The 16,875-nt window shown below is 39.8% G+C and overlaps 1 protein-coding gene across 1 annotated transcript in view; it reads left to right on the forward strand.

Moving 5' to 3' along the window:
• Window positions 1-16,875, forward strand: part of LOC134611995 (solute carrier organic anion transporter family member 4C1-like) — a 64,292-nt gene that overhangs the window by 13,921 nt on the left and 33,496 nt on the right. The window contains exons 3-4 of the mRNA XM_063456376.1: window positions 14,251-14,514; window positions 16,112-16,306. Coding sequence (XP_063312446.1) covers window positions 14,251-14,514; window positions 16,112-16,306 — 459 coding nt within the window. The remainder of the gene's footprint in view (window positions 1-14,250; window positions 14,515-16,111; window positions 16,307-16,875) is intronic.

The following is a 16,875-nucleotide window of genomic DNA, read 5'->3' on the forward strand; positions in this document are numbered from 1 at the left end:
GGGATAATGTATAATAAACACAGGTTACTGGCTCTGAGAGGCATAATGTATAATAAACACAGGTTACTGGCTATGGGGAGGATAATGTATAATAAACACAGGTTACTGGCTATGGTGGGATAATGTATAATAAACACAGGTTACTGGCTATGGGGGGATAATGTATAATAAACACAGGTTACTGGCTATGGGAGGGCTAATGTATAATAAACACAGGTTACTGGCTATGGGGAGGATAATGTATAATAAACACAGGTTACTGGCTATGGGGGGATAATGTATAATAAACACAGGTTACTGGCTATGGGAGGGAAAATGTATAATAAACACAGGTTACTGGCTATGGGAGGATAATGTATAATAAACACAGGTTACTGGCTATGGGGGGGATAATGTATAATAAGCACAGGTTACTGGCTATGGGAGGATAATGTATAATAAACACAGGTTACTGGCTATGGGAGGATAATGTATAATAAACACAGGTTACTGGCTATGGGAGGATAATGTATAATAAACACAGGTTACTGGCTATGGGAGGGATAATGTATAATAAACACAGGTTACTGGCTATGGGGGGATAATGTATAATAAACACAGGTTACTGGCTATGGGCAGTGGCATATATACCAGGGTCGCAGGGGTCGCGGCTGCGACCGGGCCCGGCCCACCAGGGGGCCCGGCTGCCCCTGCGACCCTGTATGTACCCACTGGGCCAGCCTCTTCTCCTGGGGGGCCCTGAAGCCGACCACCTCCGGGCCCCCCGAGGCTGGCCCTGCTTACACCCGGCGGACAGTCAGTCTGGCCGGTGCGCGAGGGAGCACTCTCCCCTGAGTGCTTCCTCTTCATCTCCCTCGCGCACCGCACTGATACCGGAGCCGGAAGATGACGTCATCTTCCGGCGCCGGCATCCCTACGCGGCACGCGAGGGAGCTGAAGAGGAAGCACTTAGGCTGACTGCCCGCCTAGGAGCCCAGCAGCACCACTGGACCCCAGGGAATCCCCTCAGCACTCCAAAAGGTAGGGAGGCTGGGGGGATTAAATAAAAAAAACAAAACATGTGTAAGTGTGTGTGAGTGTTAGTGTGTGTGAGTGATTGTGTGTGTGTGAGTGTTAGTGTGTGTGTGTGAGTGAGTGTTAATGTGTGTTAGTGTGTGTCTGAGTGTGTGTTAGTGTGTGTGTGAGTGTTAGTGTGTGTGTGAGTGTTAGTGTGTGTGTGAGTGTTAGTGTGTGTCTGAGTGTGTGTTAGTGTGTGTGTGAGTGTGTGTGTGAGTGTTGGTGTTTGTGTTAGAGTGTGTGTGTGTTACTGTGTGTGTCTGTTACTGAGTGTCAGTGAGTGTGTTACTGTGTGTGTCTGTTACTGAGTGTGTTTGTGTGTGTGTGTGTGTGTGTGTTAGTGAGTCTGTTTGATGTCTGTTAGTGAGTGTGTGTTTGTCAGTGAGAGTGTATGTTTTGTAAGTGAGTGTGTATGTATGTCTGCCGCTGAGTATGTCTCTGTCAGTAAATGTGTGTGTCTGTTAGCTTGTGTGTATGCATTTGTTCGTGAGAGTGTGTGTGTGTGTCTTCAGCACTTACCTTTCTCCAGCGCCGGACTCCCATGGCGCTGGGGATCCCTCTGCCTCTCATCTCCGAATGCGCATGCATGGCAAGAGCCGTGCACGCATTCAAACCGCCCATAGGAAAGCATTACTCAATGCTTTCCTATGGACGTTCAGTGTCTTCAAATGGCGGAAGCGCCTCTAGCGGCTGTCAGTGAAACAGCCACTAGAAGCTGGATTAACTCTGAAACTGCTATGCTTTCAGCTGCAGGGTTAAAACTAGAGGGACCTGACACCCAGACCACTTCATTGAGCTGATGTGATCTGGGTGTCTGTAGTGGTCCTTTAAGTGTGTGTGCATCTGCATGCACTGGCGTACATACCGCGGTCGCAGCCCTGCAACCCCTGCGACCAGGTGCCCGCCGCCATGTGTTGCTGCCCCAGCCCGCGCAGAGTAAGCGCGAGGGGGGGGGGGGGGCCCACGGATCAATTTTCGCACCGGGGCCCCATGGGTCATGTGCACGCCACTGGCTATGGGGATAATGTATAATAAACACAGGTTACTGGCTATGGAGGATAATGTATAATAAACACAAACACAAAAAAAAATACAAAAAAAAAAAGAATGCAGCTTCAGAATTAATCTAAATTGTATGCTGTCTAGGAGGTGTGAGTGTCTGGGAGGGAGGGTCTGCTGCTGATTGGCTGGAATGTGGCTGCTGACTTTGAGGTACAGGGTCAAAGTTTACTCAATGATGACGAATAGGGGCGGACCGAACATCGCATATGTTCGCCATCCGTGGCGAACGCGAACAAGCTGTGTTCGCCAGGAACTATTCGCCAGCGAATCGTTCGGGACATCACTATTCAGTGGTAATATAGTGTAGGGGTTTACTAGTGTAGTGCAATATAGTGGTTAATGTTTAGTGACTGTGTCATAGGATAGGGGTTAACAGGAGGACCTATCTGTATGGGCAGCGCTGGAAAAAATATATATAATATATGAATATAATGGATCGATCATTAATACAGAATACAGCGCACTCAGTCACTAAACAGCTTAAAAGCTCACAAAATGTAATTCAGTCTTTTAGATTTGTTTTTTAAAACAATGGACGTGAGTAAAAATAATGGGAGTTTAGTTACTGGATATGATCATACATTGCATAAGCCTGTATAAGGACTCCATTTGTGGCAGGTCCTTTCCTAGAAACATAATGCCTACTCTTGTGAAATGAATCCACTTACTTGGAAATACTCCTTGCTGGGATTTTCTGTAGTGCGAGGTTAAATAGAGACCTGGAATGAGGCGCCTGTGACAGAAAGGGGTGCAAGTCACAGGAGTTGGCCTGGGCTTCCAAATATATTTACATATAAAAACCAGGAAGGCTACACTCGCCTGAACATATAACATGTTACTTGTGTTGCTGCTAGACCTGCCAAACTTGGGCAAATAACTGCACTCCGATGAAACTTTATGGACACTGTGTTGAAACAGTTACAATAAGAATCTTTGTTACAAATATATCTAGTAACTTGTTAGGAACATTTGGTTATACAAATAATTTAACCCCTTAAGGACCAAACTTCTGGAATAAAAGGGAATCATGACGTGTCAGACACGTCATGTGTCCTTAAGGGGTTAACTTGTAACCATAGACTGCTAAATGCTACCAAACTAGTATAAATCAGTGTCAGGAAGGGTCATTCACTAAACTGTCCACTGTTGGAAATTGTCAATGGAATTTAACATTTTAGCTAAAAGATTGCAGAAGTAGAAGAAAAAAAAAACAGTAATGTTTTTCCTTTGGTTATTTATGATTAAAATATGTAATTTCACAGTAAAATCCTGGTAATTCACTATCTAGATTTTTTTTTTGTAATGGCAGAACCAGTGGCTTAACTAATACCGGCACAGCCTCTGCGGATGCCCTAGGGCTCTCACACTGCTGGTGCCCATCGAATGGCCCCAAGTGCATGGGCCACTTAATGGTATTCATGAACAGGGGCCCTGTAATGTCTGTGTGTGAATGTATGTGTATGTTTATGTGTTTATGTGTCAGTGTGTGCGCCTGTGTGCATGTGTATCTGTGTGTGTGAGTCTATGTGTCAGTGTGTGCACATGTGTGTGTATGTCTGTGTGAGTGTGCATGTGTCTCTGTATGACAATGAATCTGTGTATTTATGTCTGTATGTTAGAATATGTGTCAGTCTATGTGTCAGTGTGTGCATATGTGTGTGTATCTGTCTGTGTTTGTATATATGTGTGTGTGTGTGTATTTGTCTGTGCATGTATGTGTCATTGTGTTCTGTATGTGTGTTTCTGTGCCAGTCTATGCATCTGTGTGTATGTTTCTGTGTGAGTGTGTATGTGTCAGTGTGTGCCTCTGTGTGTGATGTTTGTAAGTGAGAGTATTTGCCAATGTGGGTGTGTAAGTCTGTACATGTCTATGTGTGTCATGTATGTGTCTGTGTGTCAGTGTGTGTTTATATGTGTGTCAGTATGTGTATATTTGCTTGTGGTGTTTGTGTATGTTTAATTGTGTGTGTCAATGTGTGTATATATATATATATACAAACAAATGAAAAAACCCCTGCACTCCAACTTTTCCTAGTGTTACTGCCAGGTGCCAAGTCCCAAATTTATAAAAAATCAAAAAATTACCGGCACTCATGGGCTTCTTTCATCCAATTTATTAATAGGTGAAGATAGTCAGGTCAACGTTTCAGCTCCCGATCGGAGCTTTCATCAGGACACCAAAGGCACATTACATGGCATAAAACAAACATATATAGGACAAATAAATCACATTTAACCAATAGACACTGACCTTATCAGCTGTGCTCCATTAGCTCAGATGCTCGGCGTTCACTCAATCCCATTGCGCATGTCTAGCGTTGGTGTGGACTTCCGCATCACGTGATCGGGAGGTCGGAACTCTGATCCGATAGCGTCATAGTAACCAAGCAACCGCTGGTTTAACCAGCAAGGATGCTACTATGTTTACAGCCATCGTTAGGAGTATTCTCCCTACGAGTACAGAGCCAGTCTCTCAGTGATTACGGACTATTTGGATCCAGCCTTGGTGCTCGCCGAGCATCCCAATGGATTCACACTGTTATTATTGCTATTCATCTTTAGATGTACATTATTCATATTCAAGAAGTAAATTATATTACTCACATTCTGTTAGCAAGTTGTTTAAAACTAAAGAGAAAAGAAAAAATATATGCTTGCTCAAAAAATCTATACAAGTGAAAAACATGTGTCAATTTAACTATAAACACAAGTGAATATATATCATCAGTAAGGTATAAGTACACTATCATAAATGTGTCATATGAACAAAATTTGTTCTAGTGATTTGCTTATTAAGTATGAAATCCTTAGTGAATATACTATATTATATTACAAATGTTTGAGACAGTGTGTGTGCCTCGATATACTTATATGTGCGTATCATACGTGCTAAAATATTAATAATCTGTCTCTGACTAGTGGTGAGGTAAGGAAAGAAAAACAAAAAAATATAAGGCGCATTTTCTATATTATAAATTTCTTCAGGCTAGAATATTTATGTAAGTAATTTTTGGTCAGTGTCTTTGGTTACAATCTAAACATTAATAAGTACATTTTAAAATTCCAGTTAGACCAGAGTAATTCTCCCTCTAGGGGATGTCTTCAATAAAAATAATATATATCATATATAATTAACACATGGAACTTATCCTGTAGCTTACTCCCCAGGGTAGCTTTCAGAATTGTTCCAAATCCATACATTTCAGTGGAGAGGGCATGGGCACATATTTCAACCGTAAGTCTTACTTACATAAATATTCTAGCCTGAAGAAATTTATAATATAGAAAATGCGCCTTATATTTTTTTGTTTTTCTTTCCTTACCTCACCACTAGTCAGAGACAGATTATTAATATTTTAGCACGTATGATACGCACATATAAGTATATCGAGGCACACACACTGTCTCAAACATTTGTAATATAATATAGTATATTCACTAAGGATTTCATACTTAATAAGCAAATCACTAGAACAAATTTTGTTCATATGACACATTTATGATAGTGTACTTATACCTTACTGATGATATATATTCACTTGTGTTTATAGTTAAATTGACACATGTTTTTCACTTGTATAGATTTTTTGAGCAAGCATATATTTTTTCTTTTCTCTTTAGTTTTAAACAACTTGCTAACAGAATGTGAGTAATATAATTTACTTCTTGAATATGAATAATGTACATCTAAAGATGAATAGCAATAATAACAGTGTGAATCCATTGGGATGCTCGGCGAGCACCAAGGCTGGATCCAAATAGTCCGTAATCACTGAGAGACTGGCTCTGTACTCGTAGGGAGAATACTCCTAACGATGGCTGTAAACATAGTAGCATCCTTGCTGGTTAAACCAGCGGTTGCTTGGTTACTATGACGCTATCGGATCAGAGTTCCGACCTCCCGATCACGTGATGCGGAAGTCCACACCAACGCTAGACATGCGCAATGGGATTGAGTGAACGCCGAGCATCTGAGCTAATGGAGCACAGCTGATAAGGTCAGTGTCTATTGGTTAAATGTGATTTATTTGTCCTATATATGTTTGTTTTATGCCATGTAATGTGCCTTTGGTGTCCTGATGAAAGCTCCGATCGGGAGCTGAAACGTTGACCTGACTATCTTCACCTATTAATAAATTGGATGAAAGAAGCCCATGAGTGCCGGTAATTTTTTGATTTTTTATAAATTTGGGACTTGGCACCTGGCAGTAACACTAGGAAAAGTTGGAGTGCAGGGGTTTTTTCATTTGTTTGTATATTGGATCCTTCCAGGGACCCTTCCCTATGCACCCACTGATTTCATAATATTTATCCTCTGGAATGTAAGGATTTTTAAACATTGGGACATTTTTTTTGTACAGTTCGCTGTATTGTTTTGAATCCATAGTTATCACTTCTTTTTTCATTTTTAATGCATACCAGTAAAAGATTGAGTTTTATTCTATAAGAGGATAACTATTTTTATAATTTCATACTCCATACTTCTTAGAGAGGACTGGGACAGAACCTTTGTAATAAAACCTGATAAACCCTGTCTTAAAGAGACAGTTGGGCAATATGGATACTTTTTTCCAAGAATCAGGGGCTCATGCAACACAAGCTGACACCCTCCAATTTTCAGAGGAACAGGCTGAACAAATCCTGTGGGACTCTACGAGTCTATCTTTACCAACTACAACTACTATAAGGGATATATACTTTAAATTGTTGAGATTGAAGAAAAAAGAAACGGATCTGGACCTACATGGCCTGTTTTTATCTGACTATCATAGGGCCAAGCAGATACCAAGGGGCTTTAGAGTCCACAACATACCGACAATCGGAAGAACGAAATCCAAGGTATGTAAAGATTGGACCTCAGTCCTGAATAAATGTGCATTGGATTTAATGTTAATTACAATCCAGGATGTAAAAGAAGACCTTATGGAAATCCGTAAAAAAATCCAACAACTTGAAAATGAATATGCAGTCTTATTGAATTCACAGGATGGAATGAAAATGCAGCTTAAACTCAATGAGGAACTGATAAAATATAAAAATCAGTTGATAAAGTTTAAAAGACAGAAAATGGAGAGGGTGCAGCAAGATTATACTGAACATTCAGTGTACAGATGGCTTTCAGGCGAACATAAGAATCGCCCCAGACGATTTCGTAAGAGGATCGTCAAACCCAACATCAGGACGATTGATGTCACATCAGGGGAATCAGCATCTGACAATGAAGGAATACGCCCAAACGAACCGGCCAATTTTTTAGATCGAGAGGAACACCAGGAGGAACAACCCCCACAGAGGATTGCGACAAGAAGCAAAAGCGAAAGAGATCAGCCACAAGACGAGGACAAAAGGGTGGGATACACTGGACCCAAAGGGAAACCGCCGATGCGGAGGTAATCCCAGTCTTCAATCTATCGGACAGACCCCTTGATAACAAAGAACTGGACATCCTAAGTAAAGGACTATCTTTTATACCAACTCAGGCTCCTAACCACTTCCAGTGGAATGTCGAATTATACAAATTTGGCCGTACATTGAGACTTAAAGACCATTTTAATAAACAACAGAAAACCCCAAGTGACCAAACTTCGGAACCAAGAATACAATCTTTTCGAAAACCGAGTCAATTCGATCCCTTACCAACTCAACCTACGATTAAGACGTTTTTGTCTACTGTTGCGAATGAAACAAAGAGTGTCTTAAAAGAACATAAGCCACAGTATTGGAATTTCACAAAAGAACAACATAAATTAGTACGTCGTCTAGCATCAGATCCATCGATAGTTATTCGCCCAGCGGATAAGGGAGGAGGGATAGTGGTCTTAAACTATTCTGATTATGCAAAAGAAATCAAACAACAACTGTCTGTACAAACAACTTACCAACTCTTAGATAAAGACCCAACGAGTATTATAACTCAAAAGATTGAAGAGGTTCTATCATTTGGACTGAGAGCGGGCTTTATTGAATTAGACCTTTTTGGATACCTACAAAAGAAAGCGCCACGTACACCTATATTATACACGTTGCCTAAAATCCACAAAAACCCTAATACCCCCCCAGGAAGACCCATCGTGTCTGCCATAGATGGTGTTATAGAGCCTATAGCTAAATATCTTGACCATCTATTCAAATTACCGGTTACCGCCATACCTACATGTATCAAAGATACTAATACTTTGATAGCGGACCTCAAAGGAATCAAAGAATTTGATGGGGTATTAATAACAATGGATGTCAACAGTTTATATACAGTGATACCGCACCAGGAGGGTATTGAGGCGATGAGACAACTACTATCTACGTCTACACAATACTATGGTCCACCAATTGAATTTACTTTGGAATTATTATCCTTGGCGTTGTATAATAATTATTTTAGGTTTGAAAAGCAATGGTTCTTACAAGTCTCTGGTACTTCCATGGGGGCCGCGATGGCCCCAATGTATGCTAATACATTTATGTTCGACTTTGAACAAAAACATATATTGACACAATATCGAGAGCAAATAGTCAGATACTATCGCTTCATTGACGATATTTTAATTCTCTGGAGGGGCACAGATGAGGAAGCGAGGAGATTCGTACAACATATCAATGACCTGCCTACGCCAATAAGAGTGACCTCACACATTGATCACAACAATGTCCAATTCCTTGACCTGGAAATATCAGTCATCAATCATCAGTTGGAGTATAAGTTATATACAAAACCCACTGACAGGAACACCATTCTACACTATGATAGTTTTCACCCCCAACATCTGAAGAAAGCCCTGCCACTGTCTCAGTTCCTGAGGGTCTACAGAAACAATTCCCAGGAGGAACAACGCAAAGAACAATTGAAGATGATGTATTCTAAATTTAAAAAGAGGGGATACAAACGACCGATTCTTGAAAAAGCATTGACACAAGCAGGAGACCAATATCAGAAAGGAAATAATGTAAAAAAGGAACCTAACAATCGAATAATCTTTCCAGTAATGTTACACACTGCAAGCCAGGAAATCTCTGAAATTGTCACTCGCAACTGGAACATCTTGCGACAAGATACAACACTGCCGAAGGAACTGACGAATAAGCCCATGTTCTGCTATAAGAAGAATAAAAACTTGAGAGACCTGTTAGTTAAAACAGATCCCATTCATTGTTATAACATCACAAAAAAAGGAACTATGAATAATGGTTGTGTCAGATGCTTAGGGTGTGTGACCTGTGGGCATATAATTCCTTCCAAGGTAGTTACCCACCCCCATAGTGGTAAAGTCTACAAAATAGCCCACAGGATACACTGTCGCACGGAATTTGTCATATATAAACTCACATGCCCTTGTGGGCTGAGTTATATAGGAAAGACAGAAACAGCACTGTGCGAGAGAATTAGGGGCCACAGATCAAGTATCCGCCTTGCCTATCGTGATGGCAAGTCGGACAAACCTGTGGCCCGACATTTCCTGGAAAAACAACACCCACTCTCTGCCTTGCGCTGCGTGGCATTTGACCATGTGCCAGTAGCGGCTAGAGGTGGGGATAGAGGGAGACTTCTCCTACAAAGAGAAACTTACTGGATAATAGAATTCGATACGATCTCCCCTAGAGGTCTCAATGAAAAATGTTCATTCTTTCCTTTTCTTTAACCGGTCCTTAGGTGTTTGTTTAACAAGACTTACGGTTGAAATATGTGCCCATGCCCTCTCCACTGAAATGTATGGATTTGGAACAATTCTGAAAGCTACCCTGGGGAGTAAGCTACAGGATAAGTTCCATGTGTTAATTATATATGATATATATTATTTTTATTGAAGACATCCCCTAGAGGGAGAATTACTCTGGTCTAACTGGAATTTTAAAATGTACTTATTAATGTTTAGATTGTAACCAAAGACACTGACCAAAAATTACTTACATAAATATTCTAGCCTGAAGAAATTTATAATATAGAAAATGCGCCTTATATTTTTTTGTTTTTCTTTCCTTACCTCACCACTAGTCAGAGACAGATTATTAATATTTTAGCACGTATGATACGCACATATAAGTATATCGAGGCACACACACTGTCTCAAACATTTGTAATATAATATAGTATATTCACTAAGGATTTCATACTTAATAAGCAAATCACTAGAACAAATTTTGTTCATATGACACATTTATGATAGTGTACTTATACCTTACTGATGATATATATTCACTTGTGTTTATAGTTAAATTGACACATGTTTTTCACTTGTATAGATTTTTTGAGCAAGCATATATTTTTTCTTTTCTCTTTAGTTTTAAACAACTTGCTAACAGAATGTGAGTAATATAATTTACTTCTTGAATATGAATAATGTACATCTAAAGATGAATAGCAATAATAACAGTGTGAATCCATTGGGATGCTCGGCGAGCACCAAGGCTGGATCCAAATAGTCCGTAATCACTGAGAGACTGGCTCTGTACTCGTAGGGAGAATACTCCTAACGATGGCTGTAAACATAGTAGCATCCTTGCTGGTTAAACCAGCGGTTGCTTGGTTACTATGACGCTATCGGATCAGAGTTCCGACCTCCCGATCACGTGATGCGGAAGTCCACACCAACGCTAGACATGCGCAATGGGATTGAGTGAACGCCGAGCATCTGAGCTAATGGAGCACAGCTGATAAGGTCAGTGTCTATTGGTTAAATGTGATTTATTTGTCCTATATATGTTTGTTTTATGCCATGTAATGTGCCTTTGGTGTCCTGATGAAAGCTCCGATCGGGAGCTGAAACGTTGACCTGACTATCTTCACCTATTAATAAATTGGATGAAAGAAGCCCATGAGTGCCGGTAATTTTTTGATTTTTTATATATATATATATACATATATCTGTTGTCGGGGACAATAGCCATAATGATGAGAAATTAGAAGTATGCGCAAGTCAGTTGTGGTGTGCTGAAACCGGCGTATTGGGTAGGTCTGTAATAAAAAGAGGGACTGCCAAGTAAATATAGAAAGAAAGGAGAGAGGTGGAAGGGATGAACACTGCAGCATGAGCAGAACCAAGAACAAAACAGAAATATAATAGTATTGAATATCTGGTGTTAAACACCATTCCATAAAAGAAAAGTGCCAACTGATTTTTTCAAGAGTCTATTGCTTTTCATACTTTGTGAACAAAGGCTTTGTGAACAGGCTTTGTGAACAAAACTATCTTCGTTCTCTGGTTTCTGTAGAAAAAAATTACACTAATTCAAAGCAAACACTGAGGAGACGACAATATTTATATGTCACACCCTCTCACTTTTTTCAGGAGCTCCCTCCATATATCTCAATGGTAAAATGAAAAAAAAAGATGTCAACACCACAAAGTTCTATTCAAATGGAATTTACTAAGTGATGTATCTAACATGTATCTATAATAGCAAAAATAAAAGCTGTTAGATAGAGAAAAAATACTCAATAGGTAAACTGAGAAACCATTTACTAGATGGAGTAGCGTTATCAAAAATAATAATTATTAGCACGAAAAAAACGACAGCTCAAGGTATTAGGTGTGAGGTAAGCCATGCTTTTCCAGTGGCGGAATTGGTGGTTACACAGTGACTGACTGGGCGGCTTCTCGGTTTAATACTGATCTTTTTATTTATTTACTTATTATATTTTTATTTGAGTATCAAGTCAACATGTTTCGACAGAGTATATGACAGTTTTACATTTTGCACAATACAACATAAGATGGAATCTCGTTTACATAATTCCGACACAGTATGACAGAAATGTATTAGACATAAACATCACATCGCATAACGATACTTAGTCATTCCGATTTAACGGTTGCCTATAACCAAAGATGTTAACAATATAATCATAAACATAATCGCAAACATAAAGATAGAGTGACTGTTAGATTAACAGATGCAGCTGTTGTGCTGGTTTTACTATAGAGTGTATTATCGGTCCTGTAAACTAAATATAAGTGTATGGATTGAGGCCCAAAGTACCTGTGTAGTGGATGTCTCACTTTAGGTGTCTACACCTGTTGGTTCATGGTAGTGTGTGGAAGTCATGTACGTCAACCATGATATCCATATGAATGTGTACTTATTATATTTGCCTAGCGAATTCCATCTTAGTTCTTCAGGAATTTGATAGTGTTCTATTTTCATGGACCTGTCCCTCATATTAGAAACCTGCTTAGTTTTCCATTGCATGGTAATTGTGGCCGCTGTAAGCATGAAGTAAATCAGGGAGCGTTTTAGTTTTGTTAGGGGTATTGTCCACTCGGAAAAGCAGTAGGGCTTCTGCCTCGTGGGGGAGATGTTTACCCACTACGGTCCTTAAGGTCTCCCCAGTTGACTTCCAAAAGTTGGTAATACCTTCACATGTTCATCAGATGTGTATTAGGTCACCTCTCGATTTTCCACATCTCCAGCAGAGAGAGGATGATGTTGGATCAAAGCGGTGCATATCTGTCGGTGTGAGATACCATCCCGAAGCCAATTTATAATGACTTTGTGAAGCGAGACACTGGAGTGTGCATGAAAGATAGTGCTGAAGGTCTCATGACGTTCTTTTTCTCTAATCGAGTGACCTAAGTGACCCAGTGACCCATTTTCGTGTACAGTGTGGTAATTTAGGATGCATTTCGGACTGGAGTAATTTGTAATATTTAGATATAGCCTTGGGAATTAGGGTATTTTTAGAACACATCTGTTCAAATTCAGTGTTATTTCTAAAGCCATTGTCGGGAAGGTTAAGTGTCCTAAAGAAGTGTTTTAGTTAAAGGAATGGAATGATCTAGGTATTTGGTTTACGAGGTCTGCAAGTGGTTTTAGACCTGACTCTCCCCATATGCTTTCTAGATGTGCGTAACGAACATTTTCTTAGCTGGTGTCTACAGGTCATAAGAGGCCTTGTGATCCCGCCAGGAAGAGTGTGTTATGGGTTATGGGATATCTAGGTGATGGTGGTGACGATATCTCCATTAGTGAAAATATTTTCTTCCATATCTGCAGGGTAGCTGCAATCATTGGATGGTCGGGAATTGAGTATTCTCCGGATAGTGTAAATGCCCAAGGCATGGCCTGAAGTGGGGTGGGGCAGAAGGATTGTTCGATTGGAATCCACAGGTTGCATTCCAATATAATCCACAGTTTGGATTTGGATCCACAGTTTGGATTCCGGCCCTATAGCACCCTTAAGTATGGTAATCTTATGTGGGATTATCATATTTAAGGGTACCAAATTAGTAGCTTTTTTAGTAGATTGATCCCTTATTTGGTGCCCTTATGTGGGATTACCATTTTCCTATTATCCTAGAGACATATGTATGGCATATTGATAGAGAAGTATATTACTCAACTCCGCCTTTGCCTTCTGGATGTGTGAGAATGTGGTAGGCCAGTCTGGGTTTTTTCCATGCCCAAATATATTTTGTGGACATTGATTGTGCAGTCTTGAAAAAAATTCCCAGGTAATGGTATTGGGATCGTGTTGAGCAGGGATAGTATACGGGGGAAAATATTCATCGAGATGATATTGACTCTGCCTAGCTACCCAAAGTTGGGTTTGTCCCTCAATTTTAGATCTGATGCTATGGAGTCTATAAGCCTCATATAGGTCTTTTGGGGATAGTGTTACGTGTACGCTTAAATATTTGATGGACTTGTCTGTCCATTGAACTGGATATGTCCCCTGTAGGGATCTCACCACTCCCTGTTTAACAGTTAGGTTAAGGATCTCGCATTTTTCTGCATTTATTTTGAAATTTGAGAGGTTGCTGTATGTTGTGATCTCTGTAGTAGATTGCTCCCTTATTTGGTGCCCTTGTGTGGGATTACCATTTTATGGGTACCAAATTAGTGAGCTTTTTTAGTAGATTGCTCCCTTATTTGGTGCCCTTGTGTGGGATTATCATATTTAAGGGTAACAAATTAGTGAGCTTTTTTAGTACATTGCTCCCTTATTTGGTGCCCTTGTGTGGGATTACCATTTTAAGGGTACCAAATTTGTGAGTCATCTACTAAACACAACAGTTTCCTAATTTGGCACCCTTGTGTGAGATTATCATATTTAAAAAAAATACAAAAAAAACTTTTATTAATGGCAAAATAATAGAAATATAAACTTTTTAGGTAATGTTACTTTCTTCTCTTTTCCAGGTATTCTCGTAAATGGTTTGGTGAATATTGTTATTTCCACTATAGAGAGACGTTACGGTCTAAGCAGTTCCCTGACTGGACTAATTGCTGCAAGTTATGATATTACATTTTGCCTTTTCTCGCTTTTTGTGTCTTTTTATGGAGAAAGAGGACATAAACCAAGATGGCTTGCATTTTCAGCATTCATGATTGGACTTGGAGCACTCATATTTTCTTCACCTCACTTCTGCATTGGAGCATATGAATATGGAAACAAATTTAATGGTGATATTTTCTTTAAAGTGTTACTCCAATCCTTCTTTTCCATTAAGTGTTTATTGGTCCAGGTTCTCGATGATCGTGGCCAATCTTCCCCATAATTTCATACTGCCAATCTCGTCCTGGCTGTGGTCCCATATGTGTCTCAAGTATAAGTAGTGTTAGTGTCCGTGTTCACAAGCAGCAAGCTGAGTTCATCTTGGCGCAAAAGTGGAAAGAGGACTGTACAGAGAGATGTGTGGGGTGCAAAGGAGGAGAATAATCAAGGAAATAACGTGTAGGGAAGAGGTGAGGAATGAATAGATGGGAATCGAAGTATCGTGTAGGGAGGCAGGTAAAGACAGAGGGAGGCACACAAATCCAGGCTCTCAAAGGCTCAAAAATGTTGTTAGTTAACTTTGTAAAGTCTGAATTGGTTAGTATACCCTTAGTTTCCATGGCCTACATAATTATTGGAAAGGAATGCATTGTAATTGTAAATCACAAAACTTAATAACCTGTTACTGATCTGATATCATCTGGAACAAAAAGCGGAGAGATTTGGCAGAACAGTTTTAAGCTGTACTTGAATATGCTTTGAAAGTTTATACTACTAGATCTGGACTTTCTTTACTACAATAAAAAACAAATATTGTTCTCAGTTGTTTCGGACTATTAACCTCAGTTTGGTTCTTCACTATTGTCTGGTAATCCATTATGATAGTCCAAACTAGAAATGTTAGGTAGAGTAGAAAAAATAAAGAAAGCACAATGTTGTGTATTATTTTCAATGAATAGAGCCGATACTCATAGCTGAGCCAGTATAAATTGAATTCCTTTAAAAACCTCCTTCTACATTTTGATTTTAATCTGGTTCCCTTACTATTCCAGCTACCATTCACTCTCCATATTCCTCTAATTTGGGGATAAAGGCCAATGTGGTATGCAGAGTAGAGGAAAAAACATAAAGTAACAGTGTGGTTGTGCGGTGTACCAAGGGTATGGAAATAGTACGTGCACAGCGATATACAGAAATTTCCTTACACAGACTTCATGTATGTTCTTTGGATATCTAGTCCTTGTTCCAGTTACTTAGGTTCATTCACTAAACCATGAATTGCTGGAGAATTGACCAATGACATTTACAATTTAGGAAAAAAATTGTCTGAACTGGAAAAATTCTCCAACTTTGTCAGAAAAGTCAAAATGACCCCCATATTTAGTAGACATGCCACCTCTCACCATGCTGCGGGTGGAGCATGTATACTATACTGTGTCACAATAATTATAACAAGTCTTTAATGAAATACATGGGGGACTTGGCACATGCCCTTCCTGTGCCACTGCCCTTGGGCATCAGATGGCAGCTGAATCTTAATTAATAGCGGGTGGAGAGATCACTATCCACCCACCACCCTCACCAATTGGAAGATTGCATGGGCTATTAAAGAAACAAAACAGAGGGGAGATCCATATCATCCAAAGCCCCCAACCACGAGCAGCAGATGGGGGTCTACTAAAGAAAATAGTTAAAAGTTACAGTAAGGTAAGGATAATAGATAGACAGACAGTGACATTTGCACCTTTGTAACATTTACAATTGAACAATGGTTTTATCTTGCAGAATCCTGTGAAATCTTGGGAACCAACAGCACCCATGCAGATTGTACAAATGACAACCAATCTTCACTCTCGAATTTCCTTTATGTCTTCATTCTGGGTCAGCTGCTTATGGGAGTTGGAGGAACTCCTTTGTATACTCTTGGAACAGCGTTTTTTGATGACAGCCTCCCCACTCACAAATCCTCATTATACATAGGTAACTATAAAGGTAGAACACTAAAAAAGACTGTGCTGTCTCATATTGTACAAATTACCCCCAGAAAGTTACTTGTGCGCAAAATGTAACGTTTTTAATATAAGTGTTAACAGTAGAGTGCAATACACTTACAGAGACGTTCATACATGTGTTCTCACTTCAAAGTGCATATTATTATTATTAATATTATTACTATTAGCATTGATATAGCGCCAACATATTTTGCAGCTCTTTACAATGAGAGAAAATGGATATTTGAAAACAAGTAAATGATATTAGAAAAAAATGAACAGAGACAAGTGGTGAACAAGGCCCTGCTTACAGTCTCTGAGGAAGGGACAAAGACACACACGAGAAATAGCTGCAAGTCAGGGGAGAGGAAGAACTGATGGAAAAGATGGCTGTGTTGAAATAAGCCAGTAAAATCAACGTGTGGAACAAGTGGAGAGTGGCAGGAGAGAGAGAAAGAGCTGGGCTATGGAGGCGAGGGAAGTAAGCAGGGCAAATTGTAATGAGACAAAGGTCACCCAGACCCAGGAAGATGGTAAGCTTTCCTAAAGAGGTGTCTT

The sequence above is a fragment of the Pelobates fuscus genome, chromosome 5 (assembly GCF_036172605.1).
Source record: "Pelobates fuscus isolate aPelFus1 chromosome 5, aPelFus1.pri, whole genome shotgun sequence".
Classification (NCBI taxonomy): Eukaryota; Metazoa; Chordata; class Amphibia; order Anura; family Pelobatidae; genus Pelobates; species Pelobates fuscus.